This window comes from Chelonia mydas, chromosome 6, assembly GCF_015237465.2.
Source record: "Chelonia mydas isolate rCheMyd1 chromosome 6, rCheMyd1.pri.v2, whole genome shotgun sequence".
Taxonomy (NCBI): Eukaryota; Metazoa; Chordata; order Testudines; family Cheloniidae; genus Chelonia; species Chelonia mydas.
In genome coordinates, this window is record NC_051246.2 from 68,731,699 (window position 1) to 68,748,006 (window position 16,308).

The 16,308-nt window shown below is 44.0% G+C and overlaps 1 protein-coding gene across 11 annotated transcripts in view; it reads right to left on the bottom strand.

Moving 5' to 3' along the window:
* Positions 1 to 16,308, bottom strand: part of DPF3 (double PHD fingers 3) — a 225,779-nt gene that overhangs the window by 92,485 nt on the left and 116,986 nt on the right. For all 11 annotated transcript variants that reach the window (XR_005225503.2, XR_005225502.2, XR_005225499.2 and 8 more), the window contains exons 4-5: positions 5,603 to 5,730; positions 678 to 773 (exon numbers count right to left, since the gene is read on the bottom strand). Coding sequence is in view for 6 of the 11 variants with exons in the window: in XM_007055736.4 (XP_007055798.2) it covers positions 678 to 773; positions 5,603 to 5,730 (224 nt within the window). In the remaining 5 variants the exon portion in view is untranslated. The remainder of the gene's footprint in view (positions 1 to 677; positions 774 to 5,602; positions 5,731 to 16,308) is intronic.

Consider the following 16,308-nt stretch of genomic DNA (forward strand, 5'->3'; position numbering starts at 1 on the left):
TTAGCTGACTTACTGCTAGATCTGTGAGAGGATATGATAGGAAACTATGGGGATGTTGTCTCCTGAGCGTGAAATCCTGCCCCATTTAAATCAAGGGGAGTTTTGCCATTGATTTCTATTGTGCCAGAATTTCACCCTTAGAGTGCTACTACAAACTTTCACTGCTGACTTTATCTCTGAAGAACATAGAGAAATGTATTTAAATTGTTAAACAAAAAACAGAAAATCAAAGATGACTTTGTTTTGGCTTATGGGACTGCAAATATTTTTTGCATTTATCTTTTTAGTAAGGAATGGTATTTCAAGGTCAGGGGATTGTAATAACAGGATAATAATAATCATCATTATTAGATTTTATTTTAAAAATAAAAATTCATCCCTATAATAAATTTGCTCCATCTTCTAAGTCTCCCAACAGTGTTATTTCTTAGTAATAGGCAGAAATAAACTGAAAATATGAGAAAACATAAAAATCACTGACTGTCATTGCACAATTTACCACATGGATATCACTTCAGCATATCTATGGGGTGTGTGTGTGTGATTTACCACATGGATATCACTTCAGCATATCTGTGTGTGTGTGTGTGTGTGTGTGTATGTGTCAGAAACCAACTGAGAATGTGAGAATAGGGGTTTGCTTCCCTTCTTTCCTCTCTCATAGATTCCCAACCTACCCGTCCTCTGGGCCTGTTCTTTCGTTTTGGAATATCTTCTTCTAATTCCTCTTCCTCATTCACTTCATCAGCATTTTCATCATTTTCCAAAACTCTCTATAGGGAACAATAATCATTTTTAGAAGAAAAGACGATTGTTTGCTAGAAGACACACATGGTCAACTATTATTTACAATTGAGATTGTGGTAATGCCCAAAATGTGCTCTTCAAACACAAAGAGAGAGAGAGTCCCTGTCCCAAAGAGATTTCAGAGGTAAAGACAGACAAAAATGGATACAACATGCAAACAAGAGGTCTAAATAGGTGATTAAAATGACAAGTGTACTAATTCTCTAATGCCAGAATCAGATCCAAGCATCCCCAATTCCTTCCAGTCAACACCCTCAAAAGTTAGAGAATTCCTCCCTCACCCACCCTCATTTCCACAGGGAAATGGTTCCTGAGAAATACCAGTCTTAAGGCTGACATCCCAGACACTAGCAAGACACAGTCTAGGGGGTGAGGGGGTCGTGGAGATTCTCTTCTGAAATTAACTCTTAGAAGATGTAAATCAACATTTCTTTCCCTAGTAGTCTACAATTTTTCCCATTTAGTGAAACATTCATTTTCTGCGTTTCTAATGGCCCTTGAAATTAATATCCTTTTGGGATACCAGTACCTTAAGTAGCTATACAGCTCTGGAAATAAGGGGTCCTGATCCTGCAAAGTACTGATTCCCACTGAAGTCAATGGGAGTAGCGAATGCTCATCACCTCACAGAATTGTGCCTGGGATTTGTTAATTTTTCCTGTTTTTGTGAATTCCATGCTTGGGGAAAGGTGTCCCATTTGGTAGCTCTGGAAGCATCCACAAAGCAGATATAGCAAGCAGTGACAGTGCAAGCTTCCCCCACAATACTGAGACGGAGCAAACTCCTGTTGAGGTGAAAGGATTATTCAATCTTCATAACCCACTCAGTCCTTAGCATCTCTGCTAAGAGAGCAAAAAGGGGCCACCCAGCGTCAGTCATGATGTGAGTGCTTATTCTTTAGGAGCTGGTCTGAAACCACTCAGACAGGCCACCACTAAGTCTTGAGATGGCAACATCATTCCGCCATAAAACAGATTCAAACCACTGAGTTAGAGGTGATCGAAAGGTTTTGTAATCGGTTACCAAATTCTGACCTATCCAGTCTCCTGGATCATTACTAATTAAAAGCTGCTACAGAGCCAGCAGAGGGAGAATAGGAGTAAAACACGTTAGTTTTGAGCCTTGTGTACCTTTGGCATTGACTGCTCAGGGTGCTGGGAGAGAATACACAGAGAGATTTCACTGACAAGGGATTTAGAATCTGGAGGAACACCTGCACCACATTACTATAATCTTATCCATTTACATTTTTGAGCCAAGATATTGGACATCTGTCACAGTTTCAGGGCAATTGCACCTCTATTCCCCCTCCATGGTCCACCCAGGGCACTCACTTCTAGGGTCCCGGCTCCCAGCCATCACCTCTCACCTGCATCTCACTCATGCCTGTGTTGCCCACAGTTATATGTTACCACACAGCTCTTTCTAAGCAAGCACATTTATTCTTAAAGTGAAAGCATTACAGAGAAACATATTCAAAACAACAAAAGAACCTGCACGCATGCTAAAAATCTTACCAGAGATCACCCCACAACTCTAACAAAGACTCTGCTAGGTGTCAGTCCTTCAAAACCCACAACTGGGTTTTCCCCATGGTTACAAGTTCATAATTGTCTCAGATTCAGAACCAGAACCCAGGCAGAGCAGTTCAGCTGTTTCTTTACTTACTGTCCCAAAAGTCCATTTTTTGCTTGCACATTTTCAGTATAGTCCTTTGAACTCCCAGGCCTCATAATAATACACAAACTTTGCATTTAATATAATGGACACCAAAGATATTTAAAACTTAATTTAATAATGTCTCCTGAGGAAAGGCAAGAAATTGCTATATCTGTTATGGTGTCCCTTAAAAAAGTTTAAATAACCTGTAGAGTTTGGTGGGAAGTCTAATATTTGTAGGGTTTGGGATTTATGTTTCTCTCTTTTTTAACGCCTCAGGGGGCCATTTATGGGATCAAACTATTGTGAGTCCTGGTCTTCTCCCATAATTTTAGTTCCTGGAAGGATGAAACATTAAGTCACTGCCCATCACCACATATAATTATTATTTCAAAATTCACACAGTTACATATATTGGTAGGGGCGACTTCATACTTTTAAAGTCCAGAGGATGCCTGAAGAATTTTTGTTCCTGAAGAGATAAATGCTATGTAAAAAATTTTGAAAACTACTTATAACATCTTCCATTTTCACAGTGCCTTTCAACTCCAGCAACTCCATTCTGCATCAGCAACACTACACAACAGTATTAAGGAGGGATAGTGTAGAATACTTTCTCCAGTTGAAATTACAGGGCAAATTCAAAGTAGACAGACCAATTAACCACATGTGAACATGGCCAGGATGCCAGGTAATACCTCTAATTCTTGTGGAAAATGCCAGGTCAACTTTTAATGACTGATCAAAGACTTTGGTTTAAACCTACTCCAAAAGATGATGCCGTTTTCACCCCACTTGAGGCATTGGTTCAACAGTGATCTCACATGGGGCCAAATCTCAATTCATGTAAATAGTAGATGAACATCTGGCCCATAGTGACTGCACTTATTTAAGAGGGGGCAATTCTTATTCTTTTTTTTAGCAAAATACCTATTATTTTCCTACTCTGTCCTTCCAAAACACTCTTCCAATTCACCATATTTTAATGCATGTAAGCAACAAGTCCCTGCTTTTCTCCCAATCCACATTAAGGGCTAGAGTGAAAGTTTACTCTCAGCCCATAGTAAAGGGCAGTTCCTAGCTGGGACCAAGGAGGGAATTATGACTCTGCTCATGCTCCCCCACCTGCATGGGAGGAGTAGTAGCAGCCCCACAGAGACTGCTTCCTCCTGGACCTTCCCAAGCCGAGACTAGCAGAATGTGTAGCCTATGTAGAGGAGTAAGAGGGAGACTTGCACATACACACACGCAACCTCCCTTACACCTCTGCATGGGCACAAAGAACTAATGATGATCTTGTCCAACTGTCCAACCATCCCTACCACCTGCTGAAAGTGAGCTATGGTTAAAGTAATTGTAGTGCAGACTGAATCCAACAAAGCTGCACATGCATAGGAAACAGCAGCAAGCAAAGCCTCTCACATCAGCTCCGTGATGAAACCGGCATCCATAAGACAGGTCACAGCTCAGAGAGTACAGCTGAAGGCTCCTTGTACAGACACTTCTTCCCTCCCCACTTTGTAATGCAGTGATGCCAAGACTACTGTCAATTCCGCTGTCTCTGAAGTCTCTTTCCTCAGGCTGATGTCAGGGATAACTTGGGAGCTCAGATTGCACAGCAGCATCCAAAGGCACTCATAAAGATGCTGCACCATGACTTCTGGTGACCTTGGAAGCTGCTGTAATAGAGTCTTTAGGGCTTTGAGTTTATTAAAATCAGAAAAGGGGAGATGAAGGAGGCTTTTCACATAGACCTCATTGTGAACATGGAATGCTTCTCCTTTGGCAATTTTCCATCCCACAGAAAAGAAGATTCTCATTTAAAGGGATGTAAAACAGATTAAAAATCATTACCTACATTTTGGGTGCACCAAGGTGCAGGCCATCTGTCTTTTGAAAAATCAGGTCCCTTTATTGTGTCCCAAGCTGGGCACTACAAAACTGAGGCTTACAAAATCACAAGTCACTTTTGCAAATGTAGACATGTATATGTAAGAGGGGTTTCCTTACATGTGTCACTAGTAGCTCTAATCCTGCAGCCCTTACATAGGCGAAATTTCAGTGAGGCTGCTCGCAAGCGTAAGTGCTGCAGGATTGGGTTCCAGTGCTATGCAGATTTGATGCTCGCGATTTTCAGTTTTGATCTCTGTTGGGCCACATACTTGAGTTTTGCTTCAAGTTTCAGGAACGAACCCCAACTCTTGCATCTCAGCCAAAATCACCAAGTTTTGCCGGTTTCACGTGATTCACACTAGAAACCATAGATCGGTGTAAGTTCATTCTGAACGCAGCCTTCAGCTCATTCAAAATTTGCCTCTGCTTCCCTGAAAGGTTTGCAAACCTCAACAAAACTGGCCAGAGTCAAAGATTTCATTTTGAACATTGCATATAACTCTTCTAGTAGTCCCTTAGATTAGCAGGATCCTAGCTATACCAGAAACCAGCAACTAGTTTTTACTTTTAATATTGGTAAATGATCAGAAGGCAATCCTTATTATTTAATATTTAAAGGGATAATGGAAAGATATAAATAAAGTTTTCCCTGCCCGTGTTACTAATAATAACTGGGATTATTAAAGATGAAAGAAATTAAAAACACATTTATGCTATTTGCTTTCAGACATTCTGTTTGGACAAAGAAAACAGACTGGCCAGTGCCACTTTTTTTTTTTTTTAAATCAGTAGCTATGGGCCCAATTTAAGATCAAAATCTGAACTCTCACAAAGCTCAAGGCTGTTGAGATCCAGTTTATGGTTTGGACTCATCTCTCTCCACTAGTCAGTCGCCGTAGCTGATAATCTCACGTGTACAATGCTGCCGTGTTTGGGTTGCAAGCCATCAAGAACTTGTCAGGCAGTCCCAATTCTTGTGACACTTTTAGTTATAGTTTTGGATAGTTATACAAAATTCTGAATTTATTTTGAGCATCACAACATAGTGTCAGGATTTCATGACATTCCGTGGCACACGGGTATGATATCACTATGCATTAATACAGCATTCTGACACAAAGGCACAAACTGCAAACATACAAATGGTTTGGGTTTGGAGAATGAAAGGTAAAATCTTAAAGGCAGCCCTGCTGTCCCAGTATGGAGACATATGGTGCAGCCAACATAAATGCTCTTTTTTACCTGGATTTCCTGTATAGTGTCTTCCTCTTTAGTATCCACTTTTTTCTCAATTCCTTCCCCGCGCAGCAAGGCTTCCAGTGTGGTTCCCTCTGATGTGAACCCATCCTTCTTCAAAGGCAGATCAACTTCTGAGAAACAAAACAAAGAGCTTATGTCTATTGCCTGTGCACAACTGCACAGCGGAGGGAGCAAGAGGATAGGTAGCAGGTTGCCTGGCTCTTAACCCTATTCCCATTTTAAAGAAGAGGGAGAAGTACTTTAGTTAACCTCTAAACAGGGGATTCATTTCTAGCTTGCTGAACCTCTGGGACCTTTTCAATTTGCTCTGTTGGGTTGCAACAAAGGAAGGCTGGACATATTATCTTGAAGGAGAATAAAAACAAAAACCATTCTCTTTTACATGAACTCCCCATACTCCAAATGGGAAGAAAAGCCACATAGCTTTCTAGAGCAGGTAGCTAAAAATATTAAGGTCTTCTCCCAAAAAACAGGATATATATATTTGGCACCGTTCATGACACTCAATTGTGTACAGGATCATTTTACATCAGGGGCCAAGAACCAGACTTTTCAGGGGTAGGAAAGAGGGAGAAGAGAGATCATACAGTGGGAGACTGCTAAGAATTAATAAAAATAATTAGGGGATGTGCAACCAAATATTGATCCCCACTTTTCTTATTTAGGCCCAGAGTCTACAACCCTTGCATGGACTTCAATGGGACTACTTACATGAGTAAATATTACTCAGTGTAAATAAGGATTGCAGAATCCGGCCCTTGTGAGGTGGAACCTAACTCTAGTTCTCCCACTGCCTAGAGCAGTGGTTCCCAAACTTGTTCCGCTGCTTGTGCAGGGAAAGCCCCTGGCGGGCCGGGCCGGTTTGTTTACCTGCCGCGTCTGCAGGTTCGGTCGACTGCGGCTCCCAGTGGCCGCGGTTCGCTGCTCAAGGCCCATGGGAGCTGCTAGAAGTGGCACGGGCCGAGGGACGTACTGGCCGCCGCTTCCAGCAGCTCCCATTGGCCTGGAGCAGCGAACCACGGCCACTGGGAACCGCGATCGGCCGAACCTGCGGACGTGACAGGTAAACAAACCAGCCCAGCCTGCCAGGGGCTTTCCCTGCACAAGCGGCAGAACAAGTTTGGAAACCCCTGGCCTAGAGCATGTGCCCCCATTAAAAAAAACACAGGGATTAATGAGGAAGCTTGATGCAACATGGCACACAGAAGAAAGAGCCGACAGTATGCTAGTTTTGGATGGCTATCACTCAGGGCTAGCCTTACCATGAGGCGAACTGAGGCGGCCGACTCAGGTGCCAGACTGTGCGGGAGCGCCACTAGGACCCAGAGTGTAGAAAATTGTGTCTGGTGCATATGTATTCTCTCTGCTCTAGATGCACAGAGATGGGGGAGTGCTGTGCTGGAGGAAGGAGGGCACAAGAGACATAACAGGCAGGCAGGAGAAAAGGTGAGAGGCAATAACAGAAAGCAGCAGGAGCTGCAGGGAGAGAGAGGAGGAGGAGCCTCTTATGTACCTCTCTAGCACCCCCAGGAGCCTGGACTGATTAACACCAGCTTCTCAGGGAGCTTCCTGTTTCCTGCTGCTTCCCTGAACCCACTTGAAGAGAACAGGCAGTCAACTGAAGTAGTAGGAGCCAGTTAGGACCTTAAGACTCTGATATCTTCCCTCACTCAGGCCCTGCTACCAGCCTGCTTATGTGTCCCCTTCAACTGAGTGTTGAGAGCCACTATAGCTGACACAGAACAGCAGTCATGAATGAAAGAAGAAAACACCCCTCTGGGGCAGCATTCAGAAGAAAGAAAGAAAAAGCAAAGGAAGCTTTTCTATCTAAGCAGGAAGGAGCTCTCCTGAGCTACATAGACACAAATGTTCACAGTGAGCCTTCTGGCCAGAGTGAGGATGTGAGTGGTGAGGAGATGCCTGATCTTCCAGTTAGTCAGAGTGCAGGTGACCTGGCATCTACTGCAGCATCCATATCTCCATCTCAAATGGATGTAACCATGCACATTCCTGAAGAAAAGTGTAGATCAGACAAGAGTGTGGTGGAGGCGCAAGAAACAGCTGCTGCTGCTGAGTTTAGTTCCTTAAATCAAGATATTCCAGGACTGTGGACCCACTTGAGCAGTAGCCTGAGGGACTTCCTTGTACTGCATGGGCCACAGCAAGTGAAAAACTTCCTGTTCCCCAAAGACAATGAAAATAGACGTTTCCATCCAACACATTACTGGCGTGAAATCCCCAATGGTGACAAAGTGGAGAGGCCATGGCTTATGTACTCAAAAACCCAGAATGCTGCATACTGTTTTTGTTGCAAACTCTTCCAGTCTAATGTTCCGCCACAATGGGTGCTACAAGAACAAAGGGCTGGAAAAATCTGTCTAGAAATCTGGCATGCCATGAGAAAGCAGCAAATCACCGGAGAGCACTCCATAGGTGGAAAGAGCTTGAGATGAGACTAAGGTTAAAGGCCACCGTAGATGATCAGCATCAAGAGAAGATTGCATCACAGTCTCTTTACTGGCAAAATGTTCTGAAAAGGCTCATTGCCATTGTGAGAATGCTTGCTACCCAAAACCTAGCACTGCGTGGCACTTAAGATCAGCTGTATGTGCCAAACAATGGAAACTTCCTTAAAATTGTGGAGCTGATGGCTGAGTTTGATGCTGTACTCCAGGAGCATGTAAGAAGAGTCACCACCCAAGAAATGTACACACACCACTACCTTAGAAAAACAATTCAAAATGAGATCACAGAGTTACTGGCAACAATACTCAAACAGAAGGTTGTGGCAGATCTGAAGTCAGCAAGATATTACTCTGTTATTCTGGACTGCACACCTGACATCAGCCATACGGAACAAATGACTTTAATGGTGTGTTTTGTAACAACAACAGAACCTAGTGAAAATGTCCCTGCAATGGTGACTGTCAGAGAGCATTTTCTAGAATGTACTGACATTGATGATACTACAGGAGCTGGTATGACAAATGTGCTTCTTAAAAAGCTGGAAGATACGGGAATTGCGATAGCTGACATGAGAGGTCAGGGCTATAATAATGGTGCCAACATGAGAGGAAAGAACAGAAGAGTGCAGACACGGATCCAAGAGTTAAACCCTTGAGCTTTTTTTTGTCCCATACAGTTCTCATTCTTTGAACTTGGTGGTCAGGGATGCAGCATCAGCTTCCGGTGAGGCTGATGAATTTTTTAATGTAATTCAAAGCATCTATGTATTTTTCTCTGCATCAACTCATTGATGGCAAATTTTAAAGCAACATCTGGGAACATCCTCTCTGACACTGAAACCACTGAGTGCCACATGATGGGAAAGTCGAGTGGAGGCAATAAAGCCTATCAAACACCAAATTGGGAAGACAGATGATGCCATAGTTGCCATTATGGAGGATAATGCTATGACAGGAACTTTTCTTGGGAGAACAATGGCAGAGGGAAATGGAATCACCAGAAACATACATAACTTCCAATTTCTGTGTGGCTTAGTGTTGTGGCATGACATACTGTTTGAAATAAATGTTCTAAACAAGAGACTCCAAGGTGTTGACCTTGATATATCTGGAGCAATGGAACAACTGGACAAAGCAAAGTCATGCCTACAGTCTTACCAGTCAGATGAGGGATTTCAAAACCTTCTGAAGAGTGCACAGAAGTTGGCAGAGGAACTTCACACTGAAGCAATTTTCCCACCCATTCAAGAGTCACCGAAGAAGACGACATTTTGATTATGAGGCACGGGATAATCCCATAAGAGACCCCAAACAACAATTCAAAGTTGAATTCTTTAACCAGGTGCTAGATTGTGCAATACAGTCAGTTGAAGAACATTTCATGCAGCTCAAGGAACACAGCGGTATATTTGGGATGTTGTAGGATATTCCAAAAACTCCTCACTATACCTGAAGAAGACCTACACCAGTAATGCAGGGCACTGGAGACAGTGTTGACACATGATGACATGGGCGATATTGATGCAAGTGATTTAGGTGATGAACTGAAAGCCCTTTCAAGATACATTTCAGTAGGATCAACTCCAAAGGCTGTTCTGGAATATATGTGCACAAATAAGACGACCACCCTCTTTCCAAATGCTATTGTTGCTCTGCGCATACTTCTAACACTTCCTGTAACAGTTGTCAGTGGAGAACACAGCTTCTCCAAGCTGAAGTTAATAAAAACACATCTATGCTCCACAATGACACAGGAGAGGCTGGTCAGCCTTCCAACCATCTCAATAGAGCATGAGCTGGCCAAGACTGTGGACCTTCAGGAACATAAGAACATAAGAATGGCCATACTAGGTCAGACCAAAGGTCCATCCAGCCCAGTATCCTGTCTACTGACAGTGGCCAATGCCAGGTGTCCCAGAGGGAGCGAACCTAACAGGTAATGATCAAGTGATCTCTCTCCTGCCATCCATCTCCACCCTCTGACAAACAGAGGCTAGGGACACCATTCCTTACCCATCCTGGTAACTTAAGCTCCATGAATTTATCAAGTTCTCTTTTAAAACCCTGTTATAGTCCTAGCCTTCACAACCTCCTCAGGCAAGGAGTTCCACAGGTTGACTGTGCGCTGTGTGAAGAAGAACTTCCTTTTCTTTGTTTTAAACCTTCTGCCCATTAATTTCATTTGGTGGCCCCTAGTTCTTATGGGAACAAGTAAATAACTTTTCCTTATTCACTTTCTCCATACCACTCATGATTTTATATATCTCTATCATATGCCCCCCCCCCCCGTCTCCTTTTTTCCAAGCTGAAAAGTCCTAGCCTCTTTAATCTCTCCTCATATGGGACCCGTTCCAAACCCCTAATCATTTTAGTTGCCCTTTTCTGAACCTTTTCTAATGCCAGTATATCTTTTTTGAGATGAGGGGACCACATCTGTACGCAGTATTCAAGATGTGGGCGTACCATGGATTTATATAAGGGCAATAAGATATTCTCCATCTTATTCTCTATCCCTTTTTTAATGATTCCTAACATCCCATTTGCTTTTTTGACTGCCGCTACACACTGCGTGGGCATCTTCAGAGAACTATCCACGATGACTCCAAGATCTTTCTCCTGATTACTTGTAGCTAAATTAGCCCCCATTATATTTATGTATAGCTGGGGTTATTTTTTCCAATGTGCATTACTTTACATTTATCCACATTAAATTTCATTTGCCATTTTGTTGCCCGATCACATAGTTTTGTGAGATCTTTTTGAAGTTCTTCACAGTCTGCTTTGGTCTTAACTATCTTGAGCAGTTTAGTATCGTCTGCAAACTTTGCCACCTCACTGTTTACCCCTTTCTCCAGAACATTTATGAATAAGTTGAATAGGATTGGTCCTAGGACTGACCCTTGGGGAACACCACTAGTTACCCCACTCCATTCTGAAAATTTACCATTTATTCCTACCCTTTGTTCCCTGTTTTTAACCAGTTCAAATCTTTGCAACCAAGAAGGCATGGAAAGCACCACTTTGATTATTCAAACAGATAAAAATGCCAGTGTTTACTATGCAGACTGGAAAGTTACATTTGCTGTTCAGGCATTTGAAAGTTAAGCATTACTTAAAATTTTTGAACAAGTCATTTTAAGTTGTTAGTTCTCCTTTATTGGGGTAGGTAGCAGAGCAGTACCATGAGAGGAGTAGAACAGGAAGAAGGCAGAATTGAGACCTTTCAAAGTTTTGGCCCAAGCGAGAGAGTATGGGGGCGTCATTTGAGCTCCCCGCCTCAAGTGCCAAAATGTTGTGGGCCGGCCCTGCTATCACTGGATTGCGAAACAAGTACCGCAGTCAGGAAAATACAGCATGGGTGTTAAAATACATGCAGGGAAGAATTCCATCTCCTACTCCATTTACACAGGAGTTTGACTAGAATAATCCCACAGTAACCTCTTATTATGGGGTACCCTCATTGCCACAGCCACCCTTCTCAAGCCTCCCTCCTTCTCTTCCAGGATAGGTTCCTCTTCCCAGGCTAATATGTTTGGGAAGGAACCAGGAACCAGGGCTGATGTTTTACAAATCAGTATCTGTTGTCTTGGTTTCACTGCTGTGCCCCATTCTTTCATCTCACTGTGTACCCCCTCATCTAGTTGTTGAATCCACCTTCTATCTCCTGTCGTATACTTAGACTGTAAGATCTTCAGTGCAGGGACTGTCTTTTTGTTATGTGTTGGCACAGTGCCTAGCACACTGAAGTTGTGACCCCTAGGCACTACCACAATACAAATAATGAATTATCATCATGTGGTGCAGAGGTGTGTAATTACTTTCTAGGGGAGCCATTTGCCCCTGGAGAATGACACTTATCTGTCTGTCAGGAACCCAAAGCCATGAAAAGATGTGGGGCTCCCTGAGCCAAAGTGGAGGCTAGGGGATTTGCAAAGTGCTCTCTCAAATGTATTGGAGAGAGGGGACTTTAGCTACCTTCATGACCTACCTTCAACCAATAGACCACAGAATGTGGGTAGTAGCCACAGCAAAAACTATCCCACTCATTGAGTGGGAATCAGAGTACAAGCCAAGCAGAACCCCCAAACCTCGGGGGCGGGGGCAGGGGGTTGTCCAGAGGAAACTTTCCCAGAATGACTCTCAGAATGGAAGCTGGAGTACTGAGCTGACAACTTCTCATCAAAGGAAAGGCCAAGGTATTCCGTCAGGATTTCTCCAGAATGGAGTTCTCAACCTTCTCCCACCACCAGACCACCTTCTACCAGGTTTCACTGCTTATGATGCAGGTTCTCTCCTGTGATGCTTGAGCTGTAAAAAGAGGGAAACTGATCCCTTAAATATGAGAGAGGGGGTCAGCTTGAAATTCCCTGTATGAATTTCTGGTCCCTCCTTCCCTCTCCTCTTCCTTATTCAGTTGGTCCATGAAAGGTGTGTTAAATCTGGGGACTAAATTCAGACATTTCAGAGTGGAAGAGAGGGATTTTAGTCCTGATTCAAATGCAAACTTCAACACAGCCTTAACTATGGAGTCGCTCAAGCACCTCTCTAATAACGTCTCCCTATGGTCTTGACTTGATTACAATTTCTGTGCTGTGGTGCAAAAGGGTATTAGTATTGTTTTTGGAACCTCATAGGACTGAAAACTCCAGCTGGTCAACAGACATGTTGCAAGTGAAGGTGAAGCTTCAAGCAAACTCAAGGGCATCAGTAACACACATGTCTTCATTCTGACAAGCTACATCTGTCTCTGGCTTCTGATACATTCAGCAAACAAATGCATTAGAACAGGGAATGGGGGAGGGAGTTCAACAAAATCCATATTAAATCTTAAACCAAGAACACAAAGTGGGACCTGTAAGTTACAGAGAAATTGAAAATTAAACCTAACATGGAAAATGCAGGGCTTTAACAGCAAGGAGGGCAGCTGCCTTCTAAAAACACACTTGTTTGCTGTGGTGCTGCTACTTGCTACTACAACTAATACTCAGCCCTCCTACAGTACTTCCCATCTTAGGATCTCAGAGCACTTTTAATTTTTAAACTTTCCATCCCCCTGCAAGGTACGTATTATTACACCCCTTTACAAATGGGGAGACTGAGGCACAGAGAAGTTAAATGACTTGTGTGAGAACACACAGGGAATGAGCAGAAGACACGGGAAAAGAACCCAAGACACCTGATGCCCAGTCTTGTGCGTTAACCACCATCCCACTGCTTTCTCTCCTCTTTTAGTACTTTCCTAGCTTCACATTTCAGGGCCATCTTAGCAGCCAAACTGTTCAGTGACTCATGCATGGAGCACGTAGAGACAGAAAGAGGGAGTTGGTCCACCCAGCTTACTGGGCACAGGGTGGTGGGGAGGAAATGAAGCCTCATATCATCCAACATTAACACCTTCATGATAAATGAGTTGACCTTAAAAGAGCTCTGAAAGGCGCTCAGCTCAATCCTTCCGGAAGATGGATAGTCAGTATAACACAGCAGATGTACAGGGCCGGAGGGGGAGCGGGAGGCTACATTACAAGGGTGAGGGAGAAACCTTTATAAAAGCACAGGTTGGACTGGGACTTCAACTGCTAATGCCCCAGTTTTCCAGTCCCAACTTGGTTACCCAGCCTGTTTGCTTGCACTACAAGGTATATTGTACTGCGGTTGTGGGGGAAAGCCTGGAGCTGAAGGATATGGCAAAATGCAGAGAATCACAAAAGAAAATTCCTTTCCTCATATCATTTTGTCCTTTCACACCCTTAAGAAAGTATCCTATAGAGAATGTATTAGAAAGTGATAAGGCTTTTTGAACCCGCCTAGATAATATGACAGAGAATTACATCCCAGCTATAGAATTCTGAAAAGTAGTTCAAATCAGCCTACAGAAAAGATCTTATTCTCTGTTAAATACTATCAGGTTTGTGGAATAATTTCTATAAAACCCTAATGGTTTCCTTCCTGTTAAATTCTACAGGAATTTTCCATAAAGGTTGTCAAACTGCAGTTTTTCCCCTATAGCCCTATCTAAAGGGATACTGATAAGTAGATTTAGGCCCCAAATTTAGATTTTGTGGGAAAAGTAAGGGCTTTACAAACAGAGAAACTGAGATCCATCTAGTCCAATATCCTTTCTCTGTCAGTAGCAGCACCAGACACTTCAGAGGAAGGTGTAAGGACCCCACAGTAGGCAGATGTGGGATAATCTGCCCCCGACATCAGGTGTCATCCTGATCTCTAATAGTTAAGCCCTGAAATATGAAGTTTAATATCCCCTCCAAAATATTTGTTTTCATGACAATTCTGTATATTATTGTTATCCATATAAATGTCCAGTCCCTTTTTGAATCTTGTTAAGTTCTTGGCCTCAACACCTTCCAGTGACAGTGAGTTCCACAGTTTAATTACACCTTGTGTGAAAAATTATTTCCTTTTTATTGGTTTTAATTTTTAACCTTTTATTTCATTCAGTGCCCATATCCTCTTGTGTTATGAGACAGAGAGAACAGAAGCTCCTTATACCAGTCATTATTTTATATACTTCTATCACATCCCCTTTTTATTTACCTCCTTTCTGTGGTAAACAATCTTTTCAATTTCTCTTCATGTGAGAATTTTCCCATACCTCTTATTCTCATTGCTCTTCTCTGAAGCCCCTCTCATTCTGCAATACCCTTTAGAGATGGATCAGTCCTGCACACAGTATTTCAGATCAGGCTGCACAGCTGATTTATGTAAAGGCATGATAATAGTCTCCATATTATTCACCATCTTATTCCTTATGCATCCTAACATCTTATTTGCTTTTTGACCACAGCTGCACACTGAGCAGAGGTCAGCATTGAACTGTCTACAGTGATATCCAGGTCCCTTTCCTGAGTTAATTTAGAACCCTATATGGCAGGGGTGGGCAAATCTTTTGGCCCAAGGGCCACATCAGGGTTGTGAAATGGTATGGAGGGCTGGGTAGTGAAGGCTGTGCCTCCCCAAACAACCTGGTCCCTGCCCCCAATCCACCCCCTCCCACTTCCCGCCCCCTGACTGCCCCCCTCAGAACGCCCCACCCATCCAACCCCCCTGCTCCTTGTCCCCTGACTACCCTCTCCCGGGACTGCCCCCCCAACCATCCCGCCCATTGACTGCCCCCCTCAGAATGCCCCACCCCCTATCTAAGCCCCCCTGCTCCTTGTCCCCTGCCCGTCCCGACCCCTGACAGGCCCCCCAGGACCCCTGACTATCCACCCCCACACTTCTTGTCCCCTGAACCTCCCCCCAGGACCCCACCCCTTTTCCAACTCCCCCTGCTCCCTGTCCTCCCCCCCACCAGGACCCTCTGACCCTGCGGGAACCCACCCCCTATCCAACCTCCCCCCTGCTTCTTGTATCCTGACTGCCCCCCTCCCTGAATCTCTGCCCCATCCAACCGCCCCCTGTCCCCTGACTGCCCCCAGGACCTCCTGCCCCCCACCCCCCACCCCCTTACCATGCCACTCAGAGCGGCAGGACAGGCTTGTTTGAAAGCCTGGGAGGTGGGCAGGTGCAAGCCGCATGCAGCGTGGCTGCAGGGGAGGAGGGACAGCGGGGGAGGGGCCGGGGGCGAGCCTTCCTGACCAGGAGCTCAGGGGCCAGGCAGGATGGTCCTGTGGGCCGCAGTTTGCCCACCTCTGCTATAAGGTGTACGAGTAGTTCAAATTTTTCCCTCTAATGCGTTTTACTTGGCATTTATGGACACTGAATTGTATCTGTGATCATGTTGCCCATTCAGCTAGCTTGTTTAGGTCCCTCTGAAGTTCCTCACAGGAACTGAAGAGGCTGGTCCATAACACCGCTTAAATCCTTGGTTCGCAGGCCAAGGAGAAGGGTGCAGGTGGAGCCCAACAGACACTTAGCAAAAATCTTCCACTCTCAGGCACATGGGGCACATGCCTACCCACAGTGGAATACGCACAGGGACCATCAATTGAAAAAGAACTTTATGTCATCTACAGTTTTGCAACCTCACTACTCACCGTGCTTTCCATACAGCTGATATATTAAACAAGGCACGTAGTACAGAACCTTGAGGCACCCAGCTAGTAGCCTTTTTGCCATGATGAAAGTTGACCATTCAATCCTACTCTTAGCTTTCTCCTTCCTAGACAGTTTTTGATTTGTGACAATACTTTGCCTCTCACCCCGTAACTACTTAGCTTCTTTGGTAGCTGCTTATGCAGGATCTTCTCAAAGGCCTTTTGGAAG